The 27,940-nt window shown below is 40.6% G+C and overlaps 1 protein-coding gene across 4 annotated transcripts in view; it reads left to right on the top strand.

Moving 5' to 3' along the window:
- The window catches only part of LOC124619528 (protein Spindly-like), a 125,739-nt gene extending 106,432 nt beyond the window's left edge, over positions 1-19,307 (top strand). For 2 of the 4 annotated variants that reach the window (XM_047145980.1, XM_047145978.1), the window contains exon 9: positions 14,138-15,341. In XM_047145980.1, coding sequence (XP_047001936.1) covers positions 14,138-14,304 — 167 coding nt within the window. In that variant the 3' untranslated portion in view covers positions 14,305-15,341. Of the gene's footprint in view, positions 1-14,137; positions 15,342-19,275 lie in introns of those variants that run through there. The other 2 variants (XM_047145979.1, XM_047145981.1) reach the window with 2 other exon arrangements.
- Positions 19,308-27,940: the final 8,633 nt, after the last annotated feature.

Here is a 27,940-nt window from a genome sequence, read left to right as displayed (position 1 = left end):
CCTTGTGTAACGACCTCAGAGCAGGCAAGAGTACCCATTGAATTTAAGTATGTTACTAAACAGAGGAAAAGAAAGTAACAAGGATTCACTGACTAGCAGTGATCAAACAGGGAAGAGTTCAGCACCGAACCCCACAGGCATGTGGCATGTGGTGTTTGGGAGGGTTCACTACCTTGACACCTTGCACTGAGCCCAAGTCCACCTTGAATGAGGCCACAGCCTGTAGAGGGTACCAGGCCTCTAGGGGCTGGTACGAGCATTGGCAGAACACCTCCTTCAAGTCGGGTTGCATGAGAGTGCAGCTTCAAGTGGGTGGTAAACTCTATCTGAGACTAAATATGACCACGAAACTGACAGCAAGCAAGTACCGTGAGGGAAAGTTGAAAAGCACTTTGAGGGCTACAAAGAAGGAAAAAGAGTGAATTTTTTCTGGGATTTTTTTTTTTAAGGCAGAAGACATTTTAGAGTTAATCAACAAGTTGCCACCACAACACAGAATACCTGGACTCGACGGTATATGAAAAGAGTTTTACCTTAAGTCGTGGAGTATCATTGGCATGACTTTTACTGAAATTTTAAATGAAATTATGTCGGGAGGCACTCTTCCCATTAGGACCAAAATGGGTGAAATTGATCTAATGTCAAAGAAAATATACAACTTCTGCCCACTAACTTTACTAAACTTAGATTATAAAAAGATTGCCACAGCAGTTATAGCAGAATTATGTCCCTCCTTGACAAAGTAGTGAAAATTCAAAAAGCCTGCCTTCCAAGGAGACCTGTCATGACCCTAATTTCTGAATACTGTAACATTATTTCATAGTAGTGAAAATTCAAAAAGCCTGCCTTCCAAGGAGACCTGTCATGACCCTAATTTCTGAATACTGTAACATTATTTCATAGTTGCCATAACTAACATAAAATGAGCTTTACTTTCTGTTGACTTTTGTGAGGCTTTTGACTGTATCAATTTCCACTATTTAGAACAGGTACTGAAACAAATAGGACTTGAAGAAAGGGCTGTAAAAGTAAACTGGAATTTGATAACAAATCACTACAGGGATTGTACGAGGGTCACTCCAAAAGAAATGCACACTATTTTTGTAAAAATACAGTTTTCATTCTGCATGTGTGCATTTCTTTTGGAGTGATCCTCGTATCAACAGATACATAACAAAGGTGATTCAGATACAAAAGGGTTTACCACAAGGCAGTCTGCTTTCAGTGTCACTTTTTGTGTTGTGACTGGAGCCACTACTCAGGAGACTTAACGGAAAACTAACTGGTGTGGCTATGGTTTTCATAAGTCAAGAGAACAATATAGGAAATAGGAAAACTGAAATTGACAACCACAGTGCAGCCTCTAGAACAAAAATAAACTAGGGAAAATGTGTAATATTAAATGCCAGAGGTTTTGGAATTGTTGGTGTACTGTGGGTGCAAATGGTAAACAGCCACGACACACTAGGAATCATAATGGTAAATGGCATCCAAAAACTGAAAGCACACAACAAACTAAATACAAGGTGCCTTAATAGAAAACAACTGGTAAAAAAAAAAAAAAAAAAAAATCAGGATTGTGACTCAGAGGTGTGTATTCAGTTATCAAACTGCAGGCCAAAAAGACAATACAAATGTCCAGAAGGTGTGTGCCACCAGGCCATATCTTCAAGCTAAATTACAGTGTGATCATAAAATCAAGACAGGTGGGTAGCTTAGAATAAATGGATATCAGAAGGAAGACGACTGCACTGTGTGTAAAACGAACCACTGTAGTGGTTAACAAGGAGCCAAGCACCATCACATGGAAGCTTTCCAAACATTGTGCACACTGAAAGTATAAAACCGCCCATTGACATAAGCAATATAAATTTAAAACTTAAATGTATCGTAGAATTTTACCTGGAAGAGAGTTCCCTTGATAACATAGCACGTCACGAAAAACAGTATTAATGACAAAGACCTTGACTGATGAATGAAAGAAGACAGATAGCCAAAACCTTGTCGAACTTACGCACCCAAATATCACATGGAAAACAATGTGGGAAAATTTTAGCTTGAAAATTCATTCATCAGAAGTGGTTTCAACTTCATGTAAAGTTGTAAACAATACTGTTGCAACTAATGGAAAAATTTAACCTTATTGAGTGAAGTGATATTGACAAGTGGCTCAAATGTGATATAAAAGTTGACTTGCTATGGACAGTTCATGAATTGGAAGTTGTCCAGGAAGAGATTAGCATTATTCACAACAGACTGCTTATACCAACAACATACTCCTCTGGGCTGACTAGGTGTACTACCCAAAAACGAAAAAAAACTCTATTTATGTGGATTTGGACATTATGTGAAAACTAAGTCATAACAAAAATGGAGACAACATCTACAAATTTCAAGATTATATGGAAACAGTGTATTGGCATAGGAAATGGTTGCCAAATGTAAAAAAAAGAATTCTCTAATATGTTATCAATATTAATTGAAAAATAAGGAATTGGATGATATACAAAAGAAAATAAGCTGGTAATGTAGACATTCATTTGAAGATTTTTAAAAAAAAGTAACATGTGTATATTTCATCTTCATTTTAATGTTGTTGAAAATAGGTGAATGTAGGAATAATGTAAATTCAGGAAGTATATACATTGGTTTTGACAGTATATGAAATGAATAGATTGCTGCTCACCATGTAGCAGAGATGTTTATCACAGCCAGGCACAGCAACACATAAGCATTCAGGCGGATCATCTCCTCCTGAAATAGACAACATACACACATACATTCTCGCAGCTCTTATACATACAGGGTGTCCAGAAAAGGGCTCCCTGATTTTAAAATTAAATATCTCGAAAACAAAGATCGATAGAGGAATGCAGTAAATGGTATGTTTATTGTGAAAGCTGTAAGAAGTTTATACAGCAGTTTGAAATAAGTTACAAAAGCTGCTAACAGATGGCGCTGTACAGCTCATATCAGCATACATAAGTGAAATAATTGTATGAAAACAATCTTTGCAAACAATCACATCACAATGTTTTCTGTAGGGAGTTCCTAAATTGTTGGCGACACCCCAAATCGATTTCGGCTTCCCGACCAGTGTTCGGTTTATACTGTGGAGCTTTACGCTGTTCTCTAGGCTGTCCACTACATCCTCCGCCATCAGCGGGTACAGTATGTTATCTGTTCAGATTCTCTCAGCTCTCTCCTCAGTCTCCAAGCTCTGTACCCTTTCCACCCTCTGGTCCACCGGATTCAGGACTGCCTGCACTTGCTCCATTTGGGGGGTGTCTCTGTGGCGTTCCTCTGGCTCCCAGGACACGTTGGTATTTGTGGCAATGAGGCGGCCGATATGGTGGCCAAGGCTGCAGTCTCTCTTCTTCGGCCAGCTATTCGATCAATTCCATTCGCCGATCTACGGAGCGTTTTATGTCGTCGTGTTGTTCTTCTATGGCACGCACATTGGTCGACACTTCCCCATAATAAATTGTGGGACGTGAAAGCTCTTCCCTGTGCTTGGACCTCTTCCTCCCGAATGCGTCATCGGGAGGAGGTAATTTTAACTAGACTCCGGATAGGGCACTGTCTTTTTAGCCATCGACATCTTTTAAGCGGCGATCCTCCCCCACTCTGTCCCCACTGCTCTCAGCTGTGGACGGTAAGACACATTTTAATTGAGTGCCCCATTTTACTCCATTACGCGCCCGTCTACAGCTGTCGCCTGATATATCGTTCATTTTAGCAGATGACACGCTCTCGGCCGATCGCGTTCTCGAGTTCATTAGTGCCAGTGAGATGACGTCAGTCATTTGAAGCTCTTTTTGGGGGCAACCAACCCCTTTCTGTAGTGGATTTTTACGCTTTCCTTCTGGTTTTAGTTTCTCCAGTTTTTTGAGTTTCGTTCCCATTGCTGCTGCCTTCCATTTTCGTTTTTTACCGTTTCCTAAGTCACAGACCGGGCGCTAATGACCATAGCAGTTTTGTGCCCTTAAACCAAAACAAAAAAAAAACAAAAAAATCAATGTTTTCAAAATGTTCACCATTGGCACTACAGAGGTGGTGCAAACGAAGAATGAAATTTGCCATCACATTTCGCAATGTCTCAACCGAAATGGATTCACATGCCACAGAGATAGCCGATTCAAGCTCGTCCAGCGTGGCGGGATGCTTCGGGTAGACCATGTCTTTCACTGTGCCCCACAAAAAAAAGTCACAGGGAGTCAAATCCGGCGAATATGGAGGCCAATCCATGCCTGCACCAGTAAATGCGGGATATTCCAAAGCAATGACTCGATTCCTGAAGTATTCCTCAAGAAAACGAAACACTTGTTCGGTCCAATGTGGTCGGGCTCCATCTTGCATAAACCATTCAGTACCTGGTCGATCCTCTAACGCTTGCTGTGTGGCGACAAATTGTTCCAAAATTGCAACATAACGTGCACCAGTGACCGTTTCTCGAATGAAAAAAGGGCCAGTAATGCCTCTGCTGCATACTGCAGCTCACACAGTAACTTTAGGAGAATACAGGGGTTTTGCTTCACACCAATATGGCTTTTCGGAACCCCAAAATCGCCAGTTCTGCTTATTCACGTATCCATTCAGGTGGAAGTGTGCTTCATCTGTAAACCAGATGCAGCCAACATCAAATCCTTCACTATCAATCATTGTGAGCATCTGATTAGCAAAGGCAACCCTTTGTTGCACAGCTCGTACAGGTATGGCCTGGTGCGTTTGAATTTTGAATGGAAACATGTGTATGCTCTTTCTCAGTATTTTCTACGTGCTGGAACACTTCACACCAGTCTCAGATGCAATTCTACGGACGGATGACATTGGATTTCGCTGAATATTTCCAGAAACTGTGGCGATATTTTCAGGTGTAACTGCGGTTTGCTTGCGGCCAACATGCCCCACTTGATCATCAGTTACGCTGCCTGTTCTATGAAATTTTGCGAAGAGCGTACGAATGGTTTTCGCATCAGGTCCTTTTGTAACATTAAATCGTGCTTGAAAACTTCGCCTTGTTGTTGTAGGACTCTCTTCTAACCTGTGGTACTCTAGCACCAAAAAAACGCGTTGTTCAATGGAGTACATGGTTTTAATCTCTTCCTTCGGTACGCTAACCTCCTTTCACGTTTCAATAGTGGAACTGATCGCTCTGGGCTTCGGATCACTATTTATACTAGGCATTACGTATGGCGATTACAGCGCCATCTGTTAGCAGCTTTTGTAACTATTACGAGGGCAGTTCAATAAGTAATGAAACACATTTTTTTTTTCTCGGCCAATTTTGGTTGAAAAAACCGGAAATTTCTTGTGGAATATTTTCAAACATTCCCGCTTCGTCTCGTATAGTTTCATTGACTTCCGACAGGTGGCAGCGCTGTACGGAGCTGTTAAAATGGCATCTGTAACGGATGTGCGTTGCAAACAACGGGCAGTGATCGAGTTTCTTTTGGCGGAAAACCAGGGCATCTCAGATATTCATAGGTGCTTGCAGAATGTCTACGGTGATCTGGCAGTGGACAAAAGCACGGTGAGTCGTTGGGCAAAGCTTGTGTCATCATCGCCGCAAGGTCAAGTAAGACTGTCTGATCTCCCGCGTGCGGGCCGGCCGTGCACACCTGTGACTCCTGCAATGGCGGAGCGTGCGAACACACTCGTTCGAGATGATCGACGGATCACCATCAAACAACTCAGTGCTCAACTTGACATCTCTGTTGGTAGTGCTGTCACAATTGTTCACCAGTTGGGATATTCAAAGGTTTGTTCCCGCTGGGTCCCTCGTTGTCTAACCGAACACCATAAAGAGCAAAGGAGAACCATCTGTGCGGAACTGCTTGCTCGTCATGTGGCTGAGGGTGACAATTTCTTGTCAAAGATTGTTACAGGTGATGAAACATGGGTTCATCACTTCGAACCTGAAACAAAACGGCAATCAATGGAGTGGCGCCACACCCACTCCCCTACCAAGAAAAAGTTTAAAGCCATACCCTCAGCCGGTAAAGTCATGGTTACAGTCTTCTGGGACGCTGAAGGGGTTATTCTGTTCGATGTCCTTCCCCATGGTCAAACGATCAACTCTGAAGTGTATTGTGCTACTCTTCGGAAATTGAAGAAACGACTTCAGCGTGTTCGTAGGCACAAAAATCTGAACGAACTTCTCCTTCTTCATGACAACGCAAGACCTCACACAAGTCTTCGCACCCGAGAGGAGCTCACAAAACTTCAGTGGACTGTTCTTCCTCATGCACCCTACAGCCCCGATCTCGCACCGTCGGATTTCCACATGTTTGGCCCAATGAAGGACGCAATCCGTGGGAGGCACTACGCGGATGATGAAGAAGTTATTGATGCAGTACGACGTTGGCTCCGACATCAACCAGTGGAATGGTACCGTGCAGGCATACAGGCCCTCATTTCAAGATGGCGTAAGGCCGTAGCATTGAATGGAGATTACGTTGAAATATAGTGTTGTGTAGCTAAAAGATTGGGGAATAACCTGGTGTATTTCAATGCTGAATAAAACAACCCCTGTTTCAGAAAAAAAAATGTGTTGCATTACTTATTGAACTGCCCTCGTATTTCAAACTGCTGTATAAACTTCTTACAGCTTTCACAATAAACATACTGTTTACTGCTTTCCTCTATCGATCTTTGTTTTTGAGATATTTAATTTTGAAATCAGGGAGTCCTTTTCTGGACACCCTGTATGACCACTGTGTCTGTCTGTCAAGGCCAGACTATGAGCAACTGCATGTGATGGGACAAGCAACCTGGGTGGTGGGAGTGAGGTGGAGGCTGGGATGGGAAGAGGGAGGCAGAGCAGGGTACGGCTGAGGTACAGTAAGGTGCTGCTTGTGGAACCAAATGGGGACAAGATGGAGAGAGGGTAGGGCATCTGGGTACAGTCAAGAGGTTAGAAAGAGGGCATGGTTAGGGTGGAAAAGCCGAAAAGTAAAGAGACTGAGGGTGCTTGTGGAATAGAAAGCTGTGGAGTGGGAACAAGGATGGGATAAGCGGGTGGAGGACAATGTAATAGAAGACTGAGGCAAGCAGGATTACGGGAACATGGGATAAATTGCAGGGAGAGTTCCCACCTGCTCAATTCAGAAAGCTGATTTTATAGAAGTATCCAGATGGCGCAGCCTGTGAATCAGTGATTAAAATGGAGAAGAACATCGTGATGGACAGCATGCTCAGCAACTGCCTGATCGAACTATTTCTTGGCCACAGTTTGTCCATTCATGTGGTTGTCATGCCCCTGTAAAACAAAGCACAGTGGTTGCAATCTAGCTTATAGATCACATGACTGGTTTCACAGGTAGCCATCCCTTTCATGGCATAGGTGATACTTGTGACCAGTTTGGAATAGGTGGTGGTGGTGGTGGTGGTGGTGGTGGTGGTGGTGGTGGTCGTCGTCTTGCATCTAGGACTATTACAGGGGTATGAGCCATGGAGCAAGGGGTTGGGAGCAGGGGTTGTATAGGGAGGAGGAGGAGGATATTGCACAATTTGGTGGGTGGCAGAATACCACTGTGGGAGGTGTGGGGAGGATAGTAGGTAGGACATTCCTCACTTTAGAGCACAACAAGATGTAGTAAAAATACTGGTGGAGAATGTGATTCAGTTCCTGCAGTCCTGGGTAGTACAGAGTCTCAAGGGGTACACACCTCTGAGGCAGACAGTGGGACTTCGGGAGGTGGTGAGCGTCTGTAGAGAAAAGACATGGGAGATCTGTTTCTGTCCAAGATTGGGAGAGTAATTATGGTCTGTGAAGGCCTCAGTGAGACTCTGGGCATATTTTGAGAGGGACTGCTTGTCACTACTGAGAGCAGTGGCTCCTGGTGGATAGGATGTATGGAAGGGACTTCTTGTTGTGGAATGGGTGGCAGCTATCGAAGTGGAGATATTGCTGGTGGTTGGTAGGTGTGATGTGGATGGAGGTACTGATGCTTACTACCTGAGGCCCCATCTTACTGTTACTCGCTCCTGTGAACGGGAACGCGTTATGCAGATCTTGGTGCCTCTCGCGTCCATCTAGAAAAGATAACCTGAAGATGCCTAAATAAGGCGAAACGCGTCGTTGAAAAATAAAAAACTAACATTGCAACGAAGACTGTTTTTAACCAATACTGATGTAGTCACCTTTGAGGTGAAAGTCAACATCAAGGAAGAACCAGGTGAAGCGAATGGGGGAAGAAGGTGTTGAGGTCCTTGGCGGAATGTGTATAGGATGTCCTCACTGTGTCCAGATTTCAAAGATGTCATCAGTGAATCTGAACCAGATGAGGGGCTTTTTAAACCATTAAGGGAATACTTATTTCAGTGTGCTACATGAATTTCAGCTAGATATGTCTAAGTGTACTTGAGAAAAAGGAATGTTAACCAACGGATGGACAGTGTCTGATAACAAATGATAAAAAGGTTTCGTCATGTGACATAATTACAGAGTAACAATTTCCAATATTTTTTCCTGTGGTTCTAGTGTGATACCTTGCTTCTTGCCGAATTTCATGATTTTCGGTCAACGGGAAGTATCCTGTAGGTTGTGATGAGTGAGTTTTTAAGTATCAAAAATGTGACATTAATGGTTGATTCTTTTGTGTGCATTGTTTTGGAAGCATATATTTACTGCACTGCCAAGGGTCTGTAGCCACTACGTAGCTCCATTCTATTATTGATAGACTCGTTCAACTTTATTGTGAAGCAATGAGCCAGACATTAACATAGAACATCTTAGACAAAAACAAACACAAAGCAAAGAGTAAATGATTATGTGCACACTGGAGTCTTTGCCGCTGCCCCTGTACTGTGCACATGCAACTATTCGTCTGCGTGCTCCCACACAGCCCCCTCCCTGAACGGCGGAGCTCCAGGAATGTGCAAAAACTTGTACCGAACCCTTCGCCTGGCTCTTGTGCAAATTTCCAGCTGTACTTCCTCGATCGTCGTATCCTCTCGCAGCTTCATCCGGCTCGCTGTCCTACCATCCGTTGCGCCCTGAAGGGTCCCCTCGTCTTGCTTTAGGCCCACCTCCTCTTCTTGTCTTACGTCTTCTAGCAGTAAGTGAGCCAGCTTCACCCGGTCTATTGACACAATAATACTCTTATCACAAACTAGGATAGTCGTGGCCTGGTCCGTACGGTGTAGTACTTTATAAGGTCCCATATATGGCAGCTGCAATGGAGTTCTGACTGTGTTGGGTCGCAACATTACATGCAAGCATTTGCTCAATTCTCTATGTACAAACGATGGCCTAACACCATGCCATGTCACTGGTTGTGGCCTAAGCTCGGCCAGTTGAGCCCTTCCTCTTGTTAACAAGTACAGTAGGTCCATCTCGCCTGTACTCTTCTGAGGCGTAAGGTTTCCCCGTATACTAATTCCACTGTAGATGCTCCGGGATCAGGTTTGAAAACAGTGCGTAAGCCTAGTAACACTAGTGGCAATGCTGCTGATCAATTCTTGCCATGGCACATTAATGCAGCCGTAAGTGTTCGGTGCCAGCGCTCTACCATGCCGTTGCTTTCTGGGTGATAACTTGTGGTACGGTGACAGCGGAACCCGCACATGTTTGCCATCTCCAGGAATAAGGATGATTCGAACTGACGTCCTTGGTCTGTCGTGACATGTACCAGACATCCGAACCGTGCTATCCACATCGTCAAGAATGCCCAGCTGACTGCCTCTGCTAATATGTCTGAAATGGGGATTCCTTCTGCCCGTCTCGTAAATCTGTCAGTTGCTGTCAATAGATATCGATAGCCTTCAGACATTGGCAACGGTCCAACAATATCCAGATGCACATGTTCGAAATGACCAGTTGGCCCCTGAAGTTTACCCACTGGCTTCTTCACACAGTCTCAGCAGCTGGCATCCGTCCTTTGGATCAGAAGGTCGAGGTTATACAGCAGATGCCTTGTCTGTTAGATTTGCAACAGTTGCGGAGGTTCCTAGGTGTTTTAAATTTTTACCGCAGACATCTGCCAGGGTCTGCGGCTTTACAAGTGCCACTCACGGAGGCTTTGGCAGGCATGAACATCGCTGGCAATCCAGACATGTCTGCGCCCATTTCCAACAGTCTCTCTTAATTCCTGGCCACACGAAATGCTCAGTCATTAATTTTACGCTTGCTCTGGGTCCCGAATGAGCCAAACCATGTAACCCTTCGAATACTTCCCAGCGCAAACTCTCCGGCACAAAAGGTCTAGGCCATCCCTGTGAGGTATTGCACCATAACTGTATTGTCTCACCTTCTGGACAAAATTTTATTAACTTAAACCCGGTGGGCGTACTCTGCCGAGAAACTTGCAGTTGTGCATCATCCTTCTGCTCTCTCACCATTGTAGCATAGTTCACTGAATACTTTATTGCCGCAACATGTGAGAAGTAATCTGCCACCATATTCTCTGCCCCATTAATATGTCGTAAATCAGTAGTAAACTGGCTTATATATTTCAGTTGAATTGTTTAGGTGACAAAGTATCTGTACGCTTGCAGAATGTAAAAGTGAGCGGTTTGTGATCTGTAAACAATGTAAATGGTCTGGCTTCCACGTAAGGCTGGAAATACCTTATGGCTTCGTAAGCAGCCAGCAGCTCTCTATCGTACGCTCTCCAATTCCGCTGTGGGTCTGTGAGTTTCTTGGAGAAGAATCCTAAAGGCTGCCAGTGACCAGCAGTCCACTGATGCAATGCTGCCTCAATCGCCACCTGACTTGCGTCAACAATAATAGCTAGCTTCGCATCTTTCTCTGGGTGAACTAGTAAAACCGCTTGCTATAGGCTTTCCTTGATCCACTCGAACGTGCACTGCATGCTTGATGTCCATTGTAGCTTCTGATTTTCATGCTCTTCGTGGAGGGCTGCTGTTGCTGAGAACCCAAGTATATCGTCTAAATAGGCGAAAGTGAAATCCAGCCCTCGCAGCACCTCATCGATGATACGTTGCCATGTCTGTGCAGCGTTTTTTTAACCAAATGGCACGCGAAAAAAGTCATAAAGACCGAAAGGTTTAGTGACTGCTGTCTTCGGTATGTCACTGTCAGCCACCGGTATTTGGTGGTATGCTTTTTTACAGTTGACTACACTGAAACATACAGCTCCAGCCAATTTATTTGTAAAGTCGCAAATGTTGGGAACCGGATACCGATCAGGTATCGTACGGGCATTCAACAACCTATAATCACCACAAGGTCTCCCAATTCCGTATTTATTCCGCACTAAATATAGAGGCGAGTCCCATGCACTACCAGATCTTTGTATCACTCCCATTTCCAACATCTCTTCGAGCTCAGCTTTTGTGTCCGCAAATCTGTCTGAGGCCAACCTTCTCGGTCTGAGGGAGACCGGACGCCCAGGCACGGTGTTTATGTGGTGAATTGTATGATGGGCCACCATGGCTATCGGCTGCGCTGACAGTTCTCTAAGTCGGCATACTTCTGTCACTCCAACCGAACCGTGTACCTTCTCTGTGATTATTCCTACATGACCCTGCACCACCTCTTAGCCCCTTCTAAGCTGTGATAACCGAATGTCCACCGCAATACCGAATGAATATACAAAATCTGTCCTGCCACATCTGCAATGACAAAAGTCCTATGACAAGTAATACTAGGTCCTAAATTCACTTCTCTGACACAACTGCCATATGTCATTATGGGCTGTTTATTTGCAGCCTTGAGGCAAAACGATGTGCTGTCACTGAGGGAAGTACATTACGCCTTTGGCCAAGTGCTGACATAAGATCCTGTGTCTATCAAATAATAACACGAAGCAGTCACATCCCGAACATAAAGTCGCCGAGATACCGTTAATAAAGAAACATCTCTACTTACAGTCTCCATGTTATTTACGCGGCGAGCGTGACTGCACGGTAGAATGCACTTTGAGGGCTCGCTCACCGAATCGTCGATGATACCAACACAACTGCTCCTTCCCGGCATCTCCGCTGTCCTTGTGTGTTGGCAGGACCTCCGAACCGGTAGCTCTCAATACCTCCATCTGCCTCTGCAATCCGTCTAGCTGCTTCTTGAGTTTTTGAAGTTGTATACCAGTAACAGCGCGCCGCTGCTTATTAATCACCGCCGCTTCGTATTCTTCCGTCGTCGCCTCCACCTTCGCTATACTGAGAGAATTTGTTGGTTCAACCATCGCATGTACCCTGTCAGTGAGTTGGAGTAGTGCTTTGTCTATCGTATCTGTTATTCGCTGCCACAGCTGCTCTTACTGCAGACGGAAGCTGTGCTGCCCAAACGGAATGAAGTGTAGTGTTCGAAAATTCATTTTCTGCCACGATTCCACGCAAATGCCTCCAATATTTGGAGGGAATTCTGTCACCTCTACGTTCACCTCGCAACACCTGGCAGATTCTTTGATCTAGCAATTTAGTAAGCCAGCTTATTAAAAAGCCCTTCAGTGTTGTATATTGCTGCGTTTCCGGCGGCCATCTAATTATCTCTTCAACCAATATTGCTGCCCTGGCATCCAGACTGTTTGCCGCAATCATGAACTTTTTCCGGTCGTCAGTTACCCGATTATGCATGAATGCCCGTTCTAACATGGAGAACCAAAGTTCCGGTTTATCGGTCAGGAACGGCAGCGGGCGTACTTTCATGCGTTGTCCCAGCGAATCTTCCTCTCATATGTGTGTTCCGGCCGCAGATTTTGTCCTGGTAATATCATTGTCTCGCTCCGCTGAATCCGTGATCATTTTCTCTCACTTGCTGCTTGATTCATGTCTAGTAAGAATTTTCAAAGGGTGAAAACCCCCAAGTGGCACTACGATATGGAGTCCACGGTAATCTATAGGTCCTCTTACAACTAGATGGTCATTTCAGAGACAGGAAGAATCAAGGGCATGTCTAAAGTTTTAATGGGTGCTGACAAACTGCATGAGCAAAATATATGTAGTAAATTTAGTGCCTAGTAATGAAGTTAGCACTGTCACATGTACTGTGATGTGAATGGAAGCAACATGGGAATTCTCCTCCATATGAGTGGACAAAGGCTTCTTAAGATAACTGAAAATAAGGAACAAATTTGTTTTCCCATACACGTGCAATGTTGTTCTGTTGCATGCATGCTTTTCTGTTTGTGGAATGTGATACATTGTACTTATCATATACCTCACTGTGTCATTTGGTTTAAAAATGTCATAGTTACCCCAAGGAAACACTTAGCTTGGTCAAGCAGGATGAAATTTCGTAACTCCTCAGTTTTGCATGTCACATTTAATTGCCCGTCTTTTGACTGCAGTTTTATTTTATGGAGCATATGGATTAGGATTATTGCAAGAGTGCATCACTGGTGCTTTTAAATACTTTTAACACCTTTGATATACAAAAATCATCATTTGTTAATGGAAACTAAATGTGTGCTGGGCTTATCAACTTTCCGTTCATGTAATCATGTGGGAATTTGAATAATGTATAGAAAATGAGAAGTATAGCAATACTACTCTGTGAGTGAATATGAATTTGTGTTAAGCTAAGTTGTACTGCCCACATTTACTTTCTTAACAATAATTTACCTGTAACTGAACGTTCTACTGTTTCAGTTCTATCACTTAGTAATTGTTTCGTTGCAAATGCACCTTCCTGTAAACCCATCTACTCAACTCTCTCTCTCTCTCTCTCTCTCTCTCTCTCTCTCTCTCTCTCCCTCCCCCCCCCCCTCTCTCTCTCTCCCTCCCCCCCCCCCTCTCTCTCTCTCCCCCCCCTCTCTCTCTCTCCCCCCCCCTCTCTCTCCCCCCCCTCTCTCTCTCCCCCCCCCCCTCCCCACTCCCCTCCCCTCCTCTCCCTCCCTCCTCCCCTCCCCTCCCCTCCTCTCCTCTCCTCTCCTCTCCTCGTACCTCAAATAATAATAATCATCATCATCATCAGGTAACTATATTCAGTGTGCAATGTTTTGCATTCTGTGTTGATGTAAAAATAAATCATTCATCTTATGTTACATTACACACTTAGAATTTCTAGATGACAAGTAAATTTTATTTGTCGGAAGTTCTACATTTTTATTTGAAAGTGGTTATTTCCTGATTTTCCTTAATGAAAACTACGCATAAGTAGATCCCCAGTGAAAGAAGTGAACACATTCACTATGGATTTTTGTAATTTGTAATTTTTGTTCTTTTGTAGGTGAACATAAAGAGGAGGATCTGATTCCAGTTGTTGAAAGTTCACTTCCACAGGAAATTCAAAACAAAAAGAAGTGCCGATTTGCTCCAGAAACAATTGAACCCTCTTCGAAAAAACTTGTTGCCAAAAAAGAAACTAACAAAATACCTTACTTGACTTCTAGCTAGTGTGTGTGTGTGTGTGTATGTGTGTGTGTGTGTGACCTTTAAGTATTTCTAGAATTTATACATAATGTTTATTCCATGATATTGTATTAAACTAGTGGAAATGAGAATATTACATAAAGTTTTTGAATATTTCTCCTTGGTTGCCATTATCATGGAAGCCTGGTTCATTATAAGACACTTTCTCTGGCATTTCATTTAATTTCTACTTCTGAGAATGCTTCGTGTATGCGAAATAACTGGAGTTGTTCTTTGACTTTATATCCATGACAAAAGCCAGGTCCCTGCCTTTTAGCTTGTGAATTAATATCATGTGTTGTGTGGTGAATTGATGTACTGAGTGTAGACTGAAATGCCTATAATTCAGTGCATGTAGTACGGACGGACAGTATTGGGAAGGAGTTTTTATAACATTTTCTGAAAAGTGTCTGGAGCAGCTAGTTCGAAGACTCATGTGCCATGAAAATATTGCAGACCTTGTAGGTATGAACAGGTTGACATTACGAATAGTGCCAGAAAGACATTGATTAGTGATCATTCTGTCATCAGAGTGAGAGTGATTACTAAGGTTAATAAATCCATCAAGAAAGCTAATGGGAAATGTTCTTATGGTAGAAAGAGCCGCTATGCAATTGTTAGCATCCTACTTAAACAGCGAATGGGCATTATTTAGTTCAGATATGACAGAAAATGTATGGATTATGGGCAAAGTTGAAACATGACTGTAAATCATGTTGTGGAGAAGTATGTGCCGAGTTACTGGATTAAAAGGCTGGAAAGAACCCACTGTGGTTAATAACAGAGATTGGTGTACTTTCGGTTAGAATAAGAATGTGAAAATGTCAGCAAGCAAGAATTATTAGTAATTTTTACATCTGTAAAAAGACTGATGGGCAAAGTGTTCAAAAACTTTAGATCAACTCGCCTATCGACTCGATGTATGATTGATGCTCACACTGAATAATTGTAAGAAAAAGTGTTCGTGTTCCTGCTTCATTTGGTGTATTATTTATAACTGTAAGGTGAATGTAATATGTGCTACAAAGCCTTAAAACCCTTATATTCATTTTTAAACACCCTGTACTTAATATTTCAAAGTTTATTAATTATATGAATATTATTCCATATAAATTATTGATTTTTAAAAATTGCAGTCAAGCATATTGCTCATGGTTAGTGTATCACACACACACACACACACACACACACACACACACACACACCACACACACACTGATTTCTCAGGGGAATTCTGCCCCTCTCCCCATCCTTTATCCTTAACATTGAATTGCTGCAGAATTCTTGAGCATATTCTAACTCTGATTATCATAAATTTCCTTGAGACAGAAAAGCTTCTCTCAAATATTTAAAAAGAATTATTTGTGTGAAACTCAGATGGCCATTTCCTTAGATATATCCAATGACTCATGGATAAAAGGCAATAGGCAGTCCATATTCCTATGTTTCTGGAAAATATAGGTTTGCAGACATGCAAGTGGCTCAAAGATTTGTTCAATAAAAGAACCCAGCATGTTGTCCTGTATAACGAGTGTTCATCAAAGGTAAAGGTATTGCGAGGAGGACTGCCACAGGAAAATCTTATAGGACCACTCTTGGTGTCTTCAAAGTGTGTTTCAGAGCCTTACACCAGACGTCTAGGGGAGATGATCACGTCGTTGGAAACAACCTTTGTAGAGAGAAAATGTTGGCTGACGCGTCGTGACAATGCTAGCCATAATTTATTATTGGTTATACCCCTGAGAGATAGAGTATAGGCCCTCTGTGGTTGTGTATGCAGTATGTGTGTTGCATGTAATCTAGGCATCTGCTCCCCATGAAACAGGCTAGACTGAGCTCTGGATTTGCTTCTAAAATAACTTACTCCACTTAGCGAGACTCACTCGGGACTAATTGGTTAAAATCACATTTTCAATGTAATAGGGTAGATAGTATGGAGATGCAGGACACCTTCATCCCAGAGCCAACAAATCCAATAAAAAGAATTCCTAGCATTATCTGAATGTATCAGCTAACATTCTGTGTCCAGCAAAAGTTGCTCCCCATCACATCATCTAGCACCCCTAAGTGTATGATGCAGAGACTTTGAAACATCCTGTATTCATAAACGCTGTAACTGACAGGGTGAGCAACAATCTGCGACCATTTGCTGGTGATGCAGCATTGTATGGGAAAGTGTCATTGTAGTGTGACTGTGGGCCTATACACAATGATTTGTGACAATTTCTATTTGGTGTGATGAATGGCAGCTTGCTTTAAATGTAAGTTAATGCAGGTGAATAGGAAAAACAGTTGTGTAATGTTTGAATATATTATTAGTGGTGTGCCGCTTGACACAGTCACATCGATTAAATATCCAGGCACAACAAAACAAAGTGATATAAACTAGAATAAGCGTGTAAGGTTGATGTTATGGAAGGTAAATGGTAGACTTCATTTTATGGGGAGGATTCTAGGAAAGTGTTGCTAATCTCTAAAGGGAACAGCTTACAATAGATGTTGTTATAGATCTTATTTTGGTATAGCTTTAAAGTATGTGTCATTTAATAAGTTTCGGAACATTGTGTGGAGTAAAGATGATATAAAAAAATCTCTGTGCCAAATAGAGATATGTATGAAAAGAGATATGTACATATATCTGTATTCTAAAGTTTCCTTAAGCTGATATCAAATTTTTCACTCTTCAACTAGCTGTCTTTCCCATCCATGATTCTGGGTGGATGTGTTGTGTGTACATCAGACAAATATATTATGTGTGTGTTTGTTTTTGTTCTATTTTTGATGAAGGCCTTATTGGCCGAAAGCTTAATTCGTGGCAGTCTTTTTGTCATGCCTATCTGTGACTCAGCATCTCCACTATATGGTGAGTAGCAAATTTTATTGTTACATTCCACCCTGGCTTTTCCATTGTTTGATTTTTAACTGAAGTAATTAAAATATATAAAACAGGGCATAAAAATTTTCTGCTTCATTGCTTATCTTTTGTTTTCTTTGTGACATGAAACAAATAATATTGCCAAGAGAAAGGCTCATAAAAGGATATGCATGGACGGAGAATAAAATTTCTGTGTACACTACAAAAAAAAAGTGAAGCCCATTTTTATATATATATATATATATAATAGAGGGAAACATTCCACGTGGGAAAAATATATCTAAAAAGAAAGATGATGAAACTTACCAAACAAAAGCGCTGGCAGGTCGATAGACACACAAACAAACACAAACATACACACAAAACTCTAGCTTTCGCAACCAATGGTTGCCTCGTCAGGAAAGAGGGAAGGAGAAGGAAAGACAAAAGGATATGGGTTTTAAGGGAGAGGGTAAGGAGTCATTCCAATCCCGGGAGCGGAAAGACTTACCTTAGGGGGAAAAAAGGACAGGTATACACTCGCACACACACACATATCCTGGTGTCTGTGTATGTGTGGATGGATATGTGTGTGTGTGCGAGTGTATACCTGTCCTTTTTTCCCCCTAAGGTAAGTCTTTCCGCTCCCGGGATTGGAATGACTCCTTACCCTCTCCCTTAAAACCCATATCCTTTTGTCTTTCCTTCTCCTTCCCTCTTTCCTGACGAGGCAACCATTGGTTGCGGAAGCTAGAATTTTGTGTGTATGTTTGTGTTTGTTTGTGTGTCTATCGACCTGCCAGCGCTTTTGTTTGGTAAGTTTCATCATCTTTCTTTTTTTTATATATATATATATATATATATATATATATATATATATATATATATATATATATATATATATATAGCTTGACATTGTTAGAGTCTAAGCTATATCCAGAGTGGATCTTTTTCTTCTTGAAATTACCTCATGCTATTGCTTATTTTTACATAATAGGGTCAGTGTGTTTTGCCTTGCACAAGTAGGAAACAATTTCAGAATTCTGTTCTGCAAGTTCTAAAAATTCAGTTAGCCTCAGCAAGGTGTCGGCAATTATATTTTGTTTACCTTAGATATACACTACATCGAATCTGAATTCCTGCAAGCAAATACACCAACTTGCCTGGTCTTCTGTGTAGCAATTTGCACATCAAGCGAAAAGAAAGTGCTTGGTGATCACAGTAGAATTTGGCATGATTTCCCCACAAATAACATTTTTATTTCTTAAAAGCCTACAATACAGAGAGAGCTTCACGCTCTATTATGGCACACAACTGCTTACATTCAGTAAGAGTTCTGCCTTGCAAAACTAAGTATCTTAGCTATTGTTTTCTAACGGTTTTCGAACGACAAGAGACAGCGTGGTATTGGGTTGCAAGGCACACATGTCCTTTAATTCAATTAACTTGTATGTTGTGTGTAGCCGATCCTCTTCTCTGGGTAATCAGCTACGTCAATCTCCCAAAAGCTTCTTCTCCAAAGACTATAGCTGGTTAAAAGAATTTATTAAAATACTTATCTATCCTTGAAATAATTTTGGTACACGTAAAATACTTTTCAGTTCAATCACTATATATTTTCAACTTTCACAGACAATAACTTCTGAAAGCTAACTTATTTCTTAAACGTTAGACTCATTTACACATATTCAAATAACATGTGTGTCTTGCTTCGTTCATAGCCAAGACTTGAACTAACTCAAAAGTCTCTAGTCTCAGGAGTCCAATACATGACTGAACATAGAAATCTATACTCAATTTTCCATTAGTCTTTTTACAATCAACAGAGACACTAAGGAGCACAGATTACTACATGAAGTTTCCTTGTTCTTCTCAACCCCTACACAGAGACTCTGCGGACCGTACAGCAGGTACTTGTTTGTCGCAGTTCGGCTGTCTGGTCCATCTTTTTCGTGTAAACTTTTTTTTACCCGCACATACAAATAGGCGATACGCAGCACGGTGTCTTCATTTCTCCCACTCACCTCTAAAATATCGGGTGTTCGAAATGAGCTTCTTTTATGTTTTTAGTCAATTTGACATTGTCTGCTTGTGTCTGTATATGTGTGTGTGTGTGTGTGTGTGTGTGTGTGTGTGTGTGTGTGTGTTAGTAGTCCCTTTTTCCCCCTAAGGTAAGTCTTCCCGCTACCGGGATTGGAATGACTCCTTACCCTCTCCCTTGAAACCCACAACCTTCCGTCTTTCCCTCTCCTTCCCTCTTTCCTGATGAAGCAATCGTGGGTTGTGAAAGCTTGAATTTCGTGTCTTTGTTTGTGTGTCTATCAGCATACCAACGCTTTCGTTTGGTAAGTTACATCATCTTTGTATGACACACACACACGCGCACACACACACACACACACACACACACACTCTCACTCACTTTTTTAAAGGAGTACTATTTCACCGAAATACACTTAACCAAGAATGATGGTGCATGTATTTACCTGGAAACTTTGTAGATAAATTCATTCTTTACACTAGAAACTTATGGGCGTCATTATGGTGTTTCTAAATGCACCAATAAGGTAAACATGTACTGCTACTCTCCCACCATGCGATGCCGAAGTCTCCCAGTAATTCAAAAATTTATTACTTGTCAGAAGCCAAAACACTCCAACAAATCAAAATTAATTGAACTGCATCCATTAGTTCCCACAAAACCTAAGGAATTAGTTGCATTGGGTGCTGCCAGGCATTATCTAAAAGGAAAAGTGTGTGTTAAGTATGTGATTGCCTTATATGATAATTTTTTTTCCAAGTATGTTAAGTTGTATGCAGCGATGCTGGTGATTGCCAGTTGCATTATAAGGAGAATTACAGACAACTGTCTCCCAAGAGCTGCGGAGCTGCAGATACTTTCAACTGATAGTGCATTGTACTTCACAGGAAACAGACAACTTACACTTAAGTGGCAAGGATAAGTGTCTTTATCCTCCCAAAGATCTAAAGCCCCTATTATACGATGTGCCTAAACCGTACACCTAAGCACCAGCATCCCAAGCGTGCATATGTTAAATTGCGGACTGGTTCACGTCGACCTATTACACCATCCACGAGCGATATATCTGGCGCACATGTACAGTAGAAGGTAATAATGTGCGAAATGCAAATAGAACTGTCTGACCTCCTGTAAAGTTATTCTTTCTACCAGGCGAAACACAAGGGGGACCGTTTGATATATTGGTACATCATTCGATCAAATTATTTCTGAGCGCCCAAGGTTCTATTTAATAAGATATTATTTTTTTATCATAATTTACTAAGTTACTGCTATTCTCTAATGTAGGTTAGTACTGTTCTGAATAACAGACAAAACAATTAGTTTTATATTATGACACTTAGTTACACAGGTATATGTATATATAAATTTACATTCATACAGCATTTTGCACGTGGAGGACCCACTTGTTTTTGGTGGTATTGCCCTGGCAGTGAAGGAAATCTTTGGATTGGGCAGAACGATGATAACGGGAAACAAGATGTTGTTCGGTTCGACCCTGGCTGAAAAGAAGGGATGAAGGCTGGGGAATATATTGACTGCTTATGAAAGAACTGAGGCCCAAAGATCCGCAAGATTTCTGGAACTTTGTAAGGATGGACATGGCTTGTTTTGAGAAGCTGCTGTTTGTGACAGAAGACGGAATTAGCAAGTGTGGCAGTCATGAAGGAGGTCACTTTCTTGAAAGTAAGGAGCAAATCACATGTTTACACGTTTTGTGATCATACCAGCCTAGATCACGATAAAATACTGGTACGAGCCCTTTTATGTTCCAGTCTAATTGTACCATTGTGTTTCCTGGTGACTGGGGAATCTTCTAAGAGTCTGGCTTTTAGCGACAGAATAGCACAGCCCGCCTTTCCAAAAGTTGTTGTGGTGCATCACTGCAGTTTGCACACTTTAAAGGGCCAGTACTTCTGTTAGTGCACTTGTGTTAGCACACAAGTACAAAACTCGTCTGTCGCACTGGATGAAACTGCACCCGGAGTTTCTTGCCTATCATTGCCAGTTTCTTTCCTGGCAGGCTGAAATAAAGCAAGAGATGAGTCAAATCAAACATGAACATTCATAAGCCAAGGCATTAAGATACTAATCAAAATAATTGTACAATGATATAGGCATGCTACTCAGAAATAAGAAAATTGCCGATGTACCTTATTATGATACAGCGGGTCAGGCATACAACTTTCCTCGCTGTATGCCTGAATGAAGATGCTTAACGCCTCTTTGCTACATTGCATTTCTAAAATATGAAACAGCCAATAGAAAAAAAATACTTTCACAACCAGCTAGTATAAAAGAAAGTCTACTGCAAAAAGAAAAGAAACAAAAATTCTCTGCATTTGTGAAAACCTAATTCCTGAAAAATGTGGAAAATCCCCAACACTAAAACTTGAAATTAGCCTCTAGCAAATAACACGCAGAAAGCACTGTGGAACCCCCTTCTTAGCATGGATGAGTTATAGCTTCCTAGTGCGCACGCACGGATAATGTGTCTGGTTATTTTCGTAATTACACCTGTTCTACTGCTAGATGGGTGACATGCTAGACCAGTACTATCCACGGCAGATTGTTGTGTAATACCCCCTTAAAGGAATTTGTACACTGAATGGATTTGCCAAAAGGTTAAACCAGCCCAAGAAGTTATTGTGCTTAAGTAGAGTGAGATTATTTCACTATTAATTATATTATTACATTCCTTCCTGGTTTTTCCAGTGTTTGAGTTCTCTTTTGTTATTTACAGCTGTGTAAATAGAAATAAGGTAAGTCACTAGTTATGTAAGATTTTGTTCAGTGACAAAAGGATGTTGTGAAATAAGTAATAAGACAAATTTAATTGCCACAATGAAGATTTACTGCTGGAATACATACACCTTCCAACCTCAAATTGCTAAATATGGTGGGGAGAAATAAATGATGCAGCATTACAGTGAGAGGCAATGTATAAGTGCAGTAAAAGTTTGCATAACAGGACAGTGACTTCGGCACATACGTGAAGACAAAATGAATCCAACATACTGCTTAACATGACAGACACTTGGCTAACATTAGTATCATACACTAGGTAGAATATACTTTGAAAGATTATGAATATAAATTGATTACTAAAATAAATACTGAGGTTTACACTATAACAGTAAAGCTAATATGAGAGAGAACTAATACAAGGAAATATTTTCATTGAAGGAAAGAAAAAGAACTAACTTCAGGAAGATATCTACACACCAGGTTACTATTTGCAATATATGCACAGAAATCTACATTAGGCTCTATACAAAATAAACTAAGCATAATAGATAGGTAATGCGTGTTTGCTATGAAAGAATGAATAATTGAAGAGATATGCTTGTGCTCTGTATAAGCTATGAGGGGGGGATAATGACGCTGCCTCATCTAAGAAGATAGCTATTAGTTTTGTGTGAACTCATTGTATGAATATGGAAGGGATGGAAAAGGTAAATCAAAGTGATGAGCATGGTGTTAATATTTGCACTCACAAATAAAGATTCAATTCTGAGAGTCAGAAAATGATGAAGTAAAAACAATTGCTTGCCGAATGAATATATGAGTGTGATAGTGTGAATGTTGTGTGTGAATATACAGCAGTTATGGTACACAAAATGATGGGAAATGAAATAGAGGTCCTGTACTACCATAGAATGCAAGGGGGTGTTGGACTGCCCATGCACTGAAGAATGCAAGTAACAATATGAACTCTAAATACAAGTGTTAAAGACAGTTATACCTATCATGGCTTGTCTGAATGTCTTTCCATGAATATTTCTTTTGACACAACTTTTGTAGTAACATATTTACATATTGTACACAGAAGCTGTACCCTGCAGTGAAAACTATGAATTAAGTACACTGAAGTACAATAATTACAGGTACTTTTAAGCAAATGACATTAATAAACTTGTATGACACAATGATGTTAGAATTTTATCTATAGTGCTGCTGACACCAAGTAAGGTTTGACGCAAAATTCAAACAAGTTTTCACAGACTCTGTGGCTCAATTATTGAGAGATATGTGAACGATGTCTAGCAGGAGATAACTGCTTCCATTCCTCGTCATAACTCCCTGTCAATTTGTAGACAACCTCCGGGTCGATTTCAGAGAGGTGTACCTAAGTGTAGTTATGCTTAGTTGCATTGGACATGCAAGAGTGAAGTTCCCTATTCCTTTTGTTAGCAATTTGGAATTAAAAACACTTGAATTAAATGAGGTGATGGTAGTAGTTCATGCATATCATCAGATTGCCTATGTTACTTCTGTGGTTACATGTAACATGTTTTGTAAATTATTCATGTAAATAAAGATTACAGCATGATTTTAAAAGTTAAAGGAGGCACTACCTCATCATAAAGGTTGTTAATGTAAATGATTTAATAATGATGAAAATTAATATGAAATAACTTGTCACGGGAATGTTGCCTTATGACTTTTGAAGACAAAAACACCTCCTTAAATGTTATTCCATTGTGTTTAAGTATTGTTATGCAGAGATTGAAAATGTGGCAAATTCATGTATAAATTTGTATATAAGCAAAATGTACTAGCCCTCGTGTGTCAGTTAATGTTAAAATGTTTGTCTAGCTATAAGGTTGTTGTTAAAATGTTTGTCTAGCTATAAGGTTGTTGTTATGTTTTAATTTCATTGTGTAAGTCATGTAAAATTTTACACACTTGTACAAAGACTTGTAAGGAAAACTCTGTATGAATAGGGACTTCAAGAAAAACTATCCACATATCATGTGTAGTGTGTGTTGAATCACAAATATACTTTTGTTTGAAGTATGCTCATACTTGCATGTGACTACAATGATGAAAATGTTCTAAGTGCCTTTTGTAGTGACATTGAACGTCAAACGTAACTCAAAAGGGGTAATTAAAGCAAGTAATTTGTGGACTTAAGTGGAATATGGGTAGTTATCGATGTGGTGCCAATGACAGGGATGGCCTTTTGGACACAAATATGTGGACGTTGATGTGGTCTGTATAACCATGGTCGGAACGGTACAGCTTCTCTGTTGCAGCATCAAACTTTTTAAACAAATACAAATCAACATGCACTTGTCCTGTAGAGCCACCCATTGGGCACTACGACGACGTGCAATTTGTTGTCTACAAAGTTAGACTCGACAGTGAATTGTTCTTTGAAGTCGTACCAAAGGTACCGCGAGTCTCGCACAGAATGAACACTGTTTAAGTGTGGAGATGTGGCCATGTAAACTATTGGTGGTGGTCACACCTCAATGGAGCAGAAGACTAATTCAAACATGCCCTTTGCTGAGTCATGATCTGTCAGGAACTGAACATTTAAAGTTTCGTAAATTTAATGTAAATTAATAATAATATAATGCTGATATGTGTAGGGGATAAATAAGATACGTCTCACCACAAACAATGGGATTTGATCTCTAGCCAGACCAAAAAGTAATTTAAGTGGAATTTCTACATGACATTTGATTATTTATGTTATGTATTTTTGTAAAATGCATCAGTACAGTATACTGTCGTCCAGTAATCATGGGCACAGCCAGTGTACAGTAGGGGGAGGGGGCTGTTATCTTATTTTGGTTTAGCGATAAAGTATGTCATTTATAGTCATTTGAAGACTGTGTGGGCCAACGATGTGATACTAACATGCCCATGCCAAAAAAAATGCATGCATGAGAAGAATGACGAACATACATCTATAGTCTGTTTCCCCAAGACAATATCAAAATTTTCCCTGTTCAGCTACTGTCTCTCCGCATCTGTAAATCTGGATGGGTGTATTGCGTGTGTATCTTCTGGAAAGGGAGGCATTTTCTTTCATTTCTAAATTGCTTCATTCTGAAAATGATTCCTGGATACACCATAACACGCAAACTTCAGAACACAAGACAACATTATGTATGATTGTGATTTACAACATTATTTATCACGGAGCTCGTCACGGTCTTCTACTTCAAGAAAGGACACGTAAATATCACTCTGTTCCAGGGCTTTATCTCAGCCGGAACGTGATCCAGCACCTCCCAAACTTCTTACCAGTTCAGCAACGGAGATTTTAAATAGTACACTTGTATTAAATCACAACGTTCCCAATGCAGAACGGAGGTGTATATGCCTGATCCGTAAGTCAGTCTGTTTGCCCCAACATGGTTCTCAAATGAAAGTTCTAATTTTAAAGCCTTTTTCTTTATTTGAAAGCTGGTTTAGTCAGGAAGGTTCTTAGCTATATTTCTGAAAGTCTGTTGAGCCGTTTAAATTTCATCAGCTATATGAAATAAAAATATTTTCCTCCAGCGTGCTCTCCTGAAATACGTTACGTAGTCCATAAGAACTACATCACGTTATGTAGTACCAGATTGTAGAGCTCAAAAAGATGTACCTAAATAAAAGATTACGGTTGAACGATAATAATGATTTATGTCTCCTGAAGCCGCCTGTTTCGGTACCTACAAAGCAGAAAAAGTGTGATTGTGACTCAACTGCGAAACACAGACATATATGCTCTCGCCGCCTTTTTGAGGTCTACAATTCATTACTAAATCAAATGATTTTGCTCTAATAGTTTAAGCAGCGTACTACAAGAGAGCGCGTCGGCAACCCACTTTCATGCAACTTGACAATTATAGCCACAGCTTATTTCTTATGCTACCTAAAGTAGCGAAATATATACTAATAGATAGTGAATGAATATATTTGTGAGTTAAAGAAACATGTAAATCGCGTAAGTTGTTCTCGAGTTATAATTGCGTATATGTAAGTATGTTTGTGAATTCAGTGTTTGTAGTCAAAGATTCAGACAGGTCGTATCTACGGCTTTTGCAACTTGTATCAGTTTACCTTGTTAGTCACCTTGCCTCACAGAGAAGCCAACAAATAATCCAACAGGCACTTTCGGAATTCACATTCAACAATATTACTCTTTCACTATATGTACGTCAGTCGCTTGTAGTTAAGTAGTTTTGCTCAGAACCAACAGCATTGTTTCGGTTTGTTCGTAGTGTTTATTTACACATTGTACCTGTGAGTGGACACGAGAGTTTAATAGTTATGTATACCTCCTCAAAAATTAGTGACTTCTTTAAACCTAAAATACAAAAAGTTATTGAGAGAAATGAAAACTGCAGTTTAGATGTAGAATCCACGACTTCAACTGTGGATGGACAAGAAGATGCAAACAACAAAGCAGACGATCCTCCTCCTACGTCATCGTCGCTAAATGAAAATTTCTGTAAGTATATGGATATGGACAAAACATCTATAAGACAGTAACAATAATTGTAATGATGATGAAAAGCCAGATTGTTGGTCTATCGAACAATGTACAGATTATAAAGCTAAAAACCGAGCTTAATTATTAGAAAAAAACCTGGATTACCAAATTTGTAGAAGTGTATCTACACTAGCTGCTGAAAAATACGAAAGGGTTAAAACTGAGTGAGCAGTGGGTTTTAGGAACTGTAAGCTCATATGGGACAAATAAAAACTAACGTCTCTTAGGAAAAAACTATTTGATCGCCGCACATCTCAAGCTCACGGTTTAGCGAACAAAATCCAGACTAACGAAGAAAAACATTACATTCAGAACATAGTTGCTTCTATGGTAAAGGAACAAGAAGTTGTTACTGAGTGTGTATTTCACACAGTGTATTAAGCAAGCAAAGTTAAATAGACCGTTTTATGAGTTTGAGACAGAAATTGATCTCCAAATTAAAAATCGTTTGGATATGGGCCGAATACTACATTCAAATGTTGCTTGCTCTGATACAGTGCTTCATATTCCTGACCAGATGACATCAGATCTAATAAATAATTTAATAAAGAGTGACTCCAAATTTTCACTTCTTTTGCATGAAGCCACTTCTCTCTCAAACAAAACTCCTTTAATTGTATACTTTAGAACCTTGTTAAAAGGAATGGAAAACCCCATAGCAATTTCTGACTCGTTTTGAGCTAAATAACAACAGCAACTGGTATCTTGAAAGAACTTTCAAAGCATTTAAGTTAATATGCTATGTTGAAAGTGCAATAAAATTTAAAGGGAAGTATTTAAACAAAGTTTTATAACCTTAGGTCAAAGATATATACTGCAGATTGACAGGACTTGTTATTTTATGAATGAAGGGTAATTAAATTGATATTTCACACTACAAATTTGTAATCTCAAAATTAGCACTGAATACGATTTATTATTAATGTGATATTGCCGGCCGAAGTGGCCGTGCGGTTAAAGGCGCTGCAGTCTGGAACCGCAGGACCGCTACGGTCGCAGGTTCGAATCCTGCCTCGGGCATGGATGTTTGTGATGTCCTTAGGTTAGTTAGGTTTAACTAGTTCTAAGATCTAGGGGACTAATGACCTCAGCAGTTGAGTCCCATAGTGCTCAGAGCCATTTGAACCATTTTTAATGTGATATTCCTGATTTGGAATCATTTGTAATTTCATCACAAATGAGTTAACAGGTCCATACTCCATCCGACCGATTCAGTTTATTGGTCATTAGCGTTTTAATTGTTGAACGGCAAAGTGTGACAAAAATCTACTGAGATGCGGGCTTCTTAAAGTTCTGAACTGGTGCTTGAAACAGTGTACCATCTTCGTGCTGCCCACTGAAGTAAAATTGTTTAAATAATGGTTTAATTTAGAAACCAATTTTTATATACACAGTGTGTTGTTGTTGTGGTCTTCAATCCTGAGACTGGTTTGATGCAGCTCTCCATGCTACT

The sequence above is a fragment of the Schistocerca americana genome, chromosome 6 (assembly GCF_021461395.2).
Source record: "Schistocerca americana isolate TAMUIC-IGC-003095 chromosome 6, iqSchAmer2.1, whole genome shotgun sequence".
Classification (NCBI taxonomy): domain Eukaryota; kingdom Metazoa; phylum Arthropoda; class Insecta; order Orthoptera; family Acrididae; genus Schistocerca; species Schistocerca americana.
Note: the sequence above shows the minus strand (reverse complement) of the source record. Positions and strands in the feature narration are given on the sequence as shown.